The sequence below is a fragment of the Elephantulus edwardii genome, unplaced genomic scaffold (assembly GCF_000299155.1).
Source record: "Elephantulus edwardii isolate Elephantulus edwardi_28Jun2011 unplaced genomic scaffold, EleEdw1.0 scaffold00356, whole genome shotgun sequence".
Taxonomy (NCBI): domain Eukaryota; kingdom Metazoa; phylum Chordata; class Mammalia; order Macroscelidea; family Macroscelididae; genus Elephantulus; species Elephantulus edwardii.
The window spans coordinates 6,525-14,078 of NW_006400106.1; the positions used below are offsets into that span (position 1 = coordinate 6,525).

The following is a 7,554-nucleotide window of genomic DNA, read 5'->3' on the forward strand; positions in this document are numbered from 1 at the left end:
TGACTCAGTGATTGGGGTACTGGGAATAGGTGTATCAGAGACAATAAGGTTAGCCCAGGATATACCAGGGTTCAAATCTTTTCTCCATCTATCATGATGCTGCCAATTGGCCCAGTGGTGGGAATCTTCATTTTCTTAGTGTTGAGCTTCAATTGATAATTATAAATAAATAGCACAGTTGCACAAAACCTTCTTAAATGGCAACTATCACATAGAACAAATGTCACTTATGTAGGGAAAATATCTGACTAATTGGATCAATCCATTTTACTATTTGTAAGTTATACTTGAAACATGGTGAGAAAAGATTTTATTTTAATATGAGTTAGTTGGAAATTGTTTCACTACAGATTCTGAAACAGCAGGCCTGGGGCAGATTATAATCAATCATCTTTCTCCCATAGAGCAGGTGGTGAATTAGAACCTTTTAAATTTGGCTTGGCAGCACAGTTCTTTACCACTTAGACCATCAGAGCTCTCTTTTCGGACTAAACAGAAATAGTGAAATTTGTTTTGTTTTTCTACTTACCCTTAAAAGACATAGGGACAGATTCCATTTGTAGTATGAAGGAGTCAGTGATACTGGTTGAAATCGCTACAATTTTTCTTCTGTTGTTTACCAATTCCCAATATTTCTAAGTATCACTGCACTTGTTAGGTGATGTTGAGTACGACTCATAACAACCCTATGAATAAAATATATGCAGCCAGTTCTATCCTATGTCATTCACACACTTACTGGAGCACAAGAGCCCATTGCAGCAGTCATTGTTTCAATCCACCTGGATGAGTGTCTTACTTGACATTCCCAGCATCATGTCTCTGTCAAGGAATAGACTCTTCTAGCAAAATACCCAAAGTATGTGAGGTAAAGTCTCATCATTTTTGTCTCCAAAGAGTACTCCAGGTGCACCTTCTCCAAGATATATCTGTTTGTTCTTTTGGCTGTCCATGGGATGTTCAATGCTCTTTTCCAATACCACAATTCAAAGGTATCAATTCTTTTTCTGTCATCTTTATTTATTGTCTAGCTCTCAAATGATTGGAAAGCTCGCAAGTGATTGGAAAGACTGTGGCCTGAACCAGATGGGCGTTAGTCCTCAAACTGACATCATTACTCCTCAGTAATTTGAAAAGGTTGCTAACTGCAGATTTTCCCAGTTCAATGCACCTCCTTTTTTCCTGACTGCTAGTTACCAAGAGTGTTAATTATGGATCCAAGCAAGAAGAAGCTGTTGACGGTTTCAATTTCCTCTCCATCCATTATGATTTTGCCTATTTATCCAGTGGTGAGAATTTCTGTTTTTTTGTTTTGTTTTTTACAAAGTCAATTGATTCCTGCCTAAGAGTCTACAATTTGGTGCAGTTGGATTCTAAAGAATAGGTTTTTTTTTTAAATTTTTAAAATTTTTTTTTTTATTGAATTAAAAGTCAGATGTAAACTCTTTGGGCAATTTTTATTTTGTTAACAATCAAATGTAAGCTGATTGGCTGTTTTGACTTAGTTAACATTCACTTGTGGACTGGAAACATCTTGTTAAAGCAATCAGGAAGGACCTTGTATGTGGGTGTTAATTGTGTTTTGTGAGAACATTGTTTTAAGTGGTACAGCACTTGTTCATTTGCTGTTCTGAGGTAACTTGGCCTTACTGTGATACTGAAAGCTGTGCCATTGCTATGTCAAATGCCATAAGGGTTACCTAAAATGGACAGGTTTTGGTGGAGCTCCTGATTATGACAGATTAGGAAGCAGGATAGGACTTTTACTTCTTAAATAATAGGCCTTTGAAAAAAACCTTATTAAAACTAAACTATGAATATCATTGAGCTTACTTCCTTCAAAATATCTGAAATCTCTTAAGATCATTTCATGTCTTAAGTGCAGAATTTGTGAACAAGATTTTAAAATTAGTTTAGTTAAACAAGTTCAACATGATGATTCTCAGGCTAAATTGAGGGCTATATGCTTGAATCACAGCATCTTACAAAACATCTTTGACTAACGTTTAATGGTTTCTATGCTTTGGAGACTCTTTTCATAGTTGCACACTTGAGGCAATTCAAGAAAATCCATTTGGGTTTGAATTGAAAATGGATTTTCATTTGCAATTATAGTCCCTAGCCTATCAGTTGTCATCAAGATCTTCATTCTTTTAATCCCAAGTGTTTTAAAGACCAAGATTTATACTCCGAAGCTCTACTAGTCTTAATACCATAAGGCAAATAATGAGCAGCTACAAATCTTTCTCAGAGAAAGCTAGGTGAGAGAAATATTATACCTTTGTCTAACATCTAGAAATACTTGTCTCTCAAAATTTATCATTCTTTTAGATTTCTCTAGATGTTCCCTAAATTGAAGACTATAGAAAACTAACATTAGAAGGAATATTGCAATTCATTCTGAGTTTTTCTGATTATAAAGAAGAATTAAAAAATATACAGGTAAAGTCACAAAGTAATTCTATTATGCAACTACAGAATGTGTTTTTAAGTTATTTCTATTTTATCAGGATAATTATGGGTTTATATCTAATGTTTAAAAACAAGTACATAAGTGAAAGATTGAGTATCTTCCTCTTGATATTTTTGAGAAAAATTAATTTTAACATTAAGGATATTATAAACCCATTTACCATAGAATCTACAGCACCTGAAGTTGAGATGGTATAGTGACATTACTAAACAATGAATGAGATAAGATTTTAAACAATACACAATTTCATCTTATAAGTCTTAAGAATATTCAAATTGTCTTTTCATTTTCCAAGTAATAGAAAACAAAATAATAAAAGCAGATGTATAACTTTTAAGGTATTGAGACATTTTCTAGGGAAAAGGGCATGTAATAGATTATGCAACATAGTAAATGTGATGAATTTTACTAAAAGGTATACTTAAAAAATACTGAATTGCAAAGTGCTGTTCTATATATATATTTAAAATTTTTAAATTAACATCAAATAATAGATAGATATCTGATTTTTTCAAATTGTTTTGAACAATTTTCCTTTAAAGTTATTCAAAGTTAATAACCTCAATCTGGTGAGGCCAGAGATGTAAAATCATTCATAAAATAACAGTAAACAAATTAGTTTGCCCAAGTGACTCTAGGCTTGAGTTAAAATGTGAATCAGTTCTGTTTTTCCCCCATAACATTTTCTAACATCCTTCAAAATGTTTGTCACCTAATAGCAAGTTTGCCCATAATACATACAAAAAAGAAATGCAGACTAAAGAGGAGCCGTTCTTGATTATTTTGGTTGTATTGTTATTAGGTCCTATAGAGTCAAGTTATGACTCGTAGCAACCCAATAAACAACTTAGTAAAACTTTGTCCTCTTCTGTATATGTTTAAGTTTCAGAAAATACAGGTTCATGTGATCTGGAATATTTAGCTAAAAATTGTATTAACCAGCATTATATGTAAACTACAGTTGAAATAAAGGAGCTCTGCTGTAGACTTCATAACAGTTTCAATCTACCAGCAGTTCTAATGGGGAAAGAAGAGCATTCTTTTCCTGTTAATATTTAACAATATTGGAAACATGATAGAGTATGAGTAGGAAGATAAAAACAAAACAAAACAAAGCAAAAACAAAAAACGAACCCAACCTGTAGATAGTACCACATACTGGGGGAGGGATTGTATAACAATGAAAGAATTTTTTCTTTTACTTTTCAAAGAGAAGAACGAACTGGAGAGGATGGGTAGTCAGGAAGAAAAGTGTAACAATGAATGAATGGAAATCCAAATTCTCTGTAAATTTTCATTAAAATTAAGAATAATAACAAATTTTTAAAAAGAAAGCAAAATAGTATCTACAGAGTGAGGTAGTGGGAAACTCAAGGCTTAAAATCAAAAGCATTCTGATAAAAGAGGAATATACTAATATGTATTTACAACTAGTTCCAGGAAATTTGTTCCATCTTAAGAGAATTATGGCCTAACGAGTAAAGATTTGTGCTACCAAAACAAAGGCACGTGGTATTACTCCACCAGCTGCACAGTAGGAGAAAGATAGACAATCTCTTTCCATGCAATTCATAGCCTCTGCAAACCATTTGAAGGATCAGCTGAGTCCATTATGACATGATGGCATATAACAAGAAGAAAAAAACTGTAACAGGTATATTAAGATTGTTGTTGTGGACCGAAGTCAGAACCGACCCGTAGCCGACCCTCTGGTGGGTTTTCAGATGCAGTTAATGGCAAGGGAGGAGATTGCCCATCCTTCTCCTGCACATCAATTAAATTGTTAAGAAAAGAAAGTCATTTTTGTTACTGTCATTTTCAAGGTAATTGTCTTAAATATTGATCTTCATGGGAGCCTAATGGTGTAGTCCATACCAAGTTGCACTGTGAACTAAAGGTTGCATATTTTCAGTGCTCTGAGTTCTAGGTAAAAGGATGGATAGTCTCCTCCTAGAATGATTTACAGCCTCAGAAACTGAATGGAAGAGCAGTATAAGTCAGACCCAACTCAATGGGAATGAGTAAATAACTAATACTTAGTGACATTTCTTCACTTTTTAAGGTCTAAATTTAAAATATTTGTAGTACAATTTCTCATGTCTTCATGTCACTTGAATAAATTCAGAAAACACACAGTACAAGAAACAAATTTGCAGAAAAAATGGATTTTAAGTATATACTAAGGATCAAGATAACAAATAATGAAACAGAGAAAACCAAACCTAGGGTATTCTGTATTACTTACTAATATTTTTTACAGATTAAGAAATTTCTCCCTGCAAGCATTGCCCTAAAATTACCAAATTACTTCTGTATATCTTCAACTTTAGAATTTTTGATCACATAAAATGACACTTCTAGGATATTAAAGCTTTCTAGAAGTAGTTGTGCCTGTATTTCAGTGACAGCAGGGGAAGTTTGAAGAAGTACCTCTACTTTTTGTTGTTTATTTTTGAAGGGACAATTAGACATATACTCCATAAATTAGATTTTCATGTCTTTACAATTTTATATCAACAGAGAAAGAAAAGATGACTAGGTATAATGACTCATTGAAAACAGAATTTATCCTCATGGGGTTTACAGATCATCCAGATCTGAAGACCCTTCTGTTTGTAGTGTTCTTTATCATCTATCTGATTACCATGGTGGGAAATCTTGGTTTGGTGGCACTGATTGTCTTGGAACGTCGTCTTCACACACCAATGTACATCTTTCTGGGCAACCTAGCTCTGATGGATTCCTGCTGTTCCTGTGCTATCACACCCAAGATGTTAGAGAACTTCTTTTCTGAGGACAGAAAGATTTCCCTCTATGAATGCATGGGACAATTTTACTTCCTTTGCCTTGCTGAAACTACAGACTGTTTTCTTCTGGCAGCTATGGCCTATGATCGTTTTGTGGCAATATGCAGTCCATTGCAGTACCACACCAAGATGTCAAAGCAACTCTGCATTCAGATGATCAAAGGGTCATACATAGCTGGGAACTTGCATCCCATGATTCATGTAGTACTTTTGTTAAGGTTAACTTTCTGTAGGTCTCATCAAATAAATCACTTTTTTTGTGATGTTCTTCCATTATATAGACTCTCCTGTGTAGACCCTTTTATCAATGAACTGATGATACTTGTCTTTGCAGGATCAATCCAGGTCTTCACTATTACCATAGTCTTAATATCTTATATTTGTATCCTTTTCACTATTTTCAAAATGAAATCCAAAGAAGGAAGAGGAAAGGCCTTATCTACTTGTGCCTCTCACTTTCTCTCTATCTCAATATTCTATGGTTCTCTTCTCTTTATGTATGCTAAGCCAAGCTCAGCTAAAGAAGGAGATAAAGAAATACCAGTGGCTGTTTTTTACACTATAGTAATTCCTTTATTAAATCCTTTCATCTATAGTCTAAGAAATAAAGAAATAATAAATGTTATGAAAAGAATTGTAATGAAGAGAAACCCTCAGGTTCTAAAACAAGTATCATCTCCTGTAACCCACTGATGTTAATAAAACTTTTCAAAGGACATGATGTATTTATATTTTTATCAAAGGATATAATAAAAATGGAATCTACTAATTTGGTATGTTAAATATTGAATCACTAAACTGTTACTGTATTTTTACATCAAATACTGTATAGAGGGTTAAATAAGTTTAGAAAGCAGAGATTCCGTTAAAATATATTTCAAAGTTTAAGTGACCAGAATCTCTGAAGAACAAATTAAATAACACTTCAAAGGTCAAAAACTTGTTGACAGTTGAATTAGCTATAATTTCCGACCTATTCAATGAATTATAAGAATGAAATCACTGTATCATAGTAATTTCCATTTAACATTTTTGTAAAAGTTATGAAATAACTAGGGATAATCTTTCAAAATGAAAAGTTTTCTAGTTCTCTTATATTAACTATGTAAGCCACGTCAGTTCTCAGAAGTAAATGACATATTAAAAAATTTTCAACGTGCTGCGTGTTGTTCAAGGCCTTATGTTTGAATGTAGAGTTAGACACAAAATGCTCTTTTAAATAAAGAACATCTTTAATGTTGCTTGTTTTTCTTGTCAAACTCTGATAAATGATTGTTTATATACTGTTAATTTATTTCTCTTTAGTTAAAAATATTGCTACTTATTTTGGAACTCTTAATGGATTTGAAAGTTTTCATCAAGTTTGATTATTTTCCATGATAATGAATATGAAATTCTTGAAATGTTTATTATCTATGAATATATAATACACACTAACAATATTATATATTGCTGTTGTGTGCTATTGGGTCTGAACTGATTCATAGTGATCTTCCAGTGGGATTTCAGAGACAGTAAGTCATGTAGGAGGAGATTGCCCATTCTTCTCCTGTGTAGCAGCTGGTAGATTTCAACTTTACTCCTTTACAGGAATACAGCACAACTTCTTAGCACTAGGATGCCAGAGTTACATCATATAGAATTCCTTGTTCTATTTGTTATTTTGTGTATCAGTAAACTGTACTAACTAAAATATAGATTTATTATGTGCATTAAGTGTAAGCTTGGTTTGATCAGTAAATAGTGACAATACCGAGTTAAACAACACAAACTAGTACTTAATCATTTAAATGTGAAAATGTGAAAGAAAGATGGTTTGATAAGGACTTACTGTTTACTTGACACAAAACTGATCCTTTCATGTATGTTGATCCTTTCAAGGTGTTAGGCATTATTTTTCATACCTTTCACACCTTAGGTTAAACAGTCATATTTTGAAATACTAAGTAGCTTGCCCCAATTCACTGAAGCATCTGGAATGGAATCAGAATTTGAACCAACGACATCTTTTCTTCATATTTTTTTTTACAATTTCTTTTACAAAGACTAAAGTCACAGTTCATTTCAAAATGCCTAAAGTAAAATAACAAATTGTACATACACATATGGGGAGAAAAAGCTGGGAAATTGTATATAAGAAATTTTTTAAGTTTCGTTATGGTTTGTGATATAAAATTCAGAAAATGGAGAAGTGCAATCTGGAATAGTTATCGAAGAGCCGCTATAAAAAATAACAGAAATTCAAAGGATGGAAATGTTGATTTTGTGGGAATA

At 32.8% G+C, this 7,554-nt stretch overlaps 1 protein-coding gene across 1 annotated transcript; it reads left to right on the forward strand.

Annotated features, from left to right (window-relative positions):
- The first annotated feature begins 5,004 nt into the window (after window positions 1-5,004).
- On the forward strand, window positions 5,005-5,973 carry LOC102849206 (olfactory receptor 5K3-like). The gene has a single exon (XM_006902000.1). It carries the CDS (start codon window positions 5,005-5,007, stop codon window positions 5,971-5,973), a length of 969 nt encoding a protein of 322 aa, XP_006902062.1.
- The last annotated feature ends 1,581 nt before the right edge of the window (window positions 5,974-7,554 follow it).

Excerpts from the sequence above, each read along its gene's own strand:
- LOC102849206 (XM_006902000.1), top strand. The coding sequence starts at position 5,005 with ATGACTAGGTATAATGACTCATTGAAAACAGAATTTATCCTCATGGGG.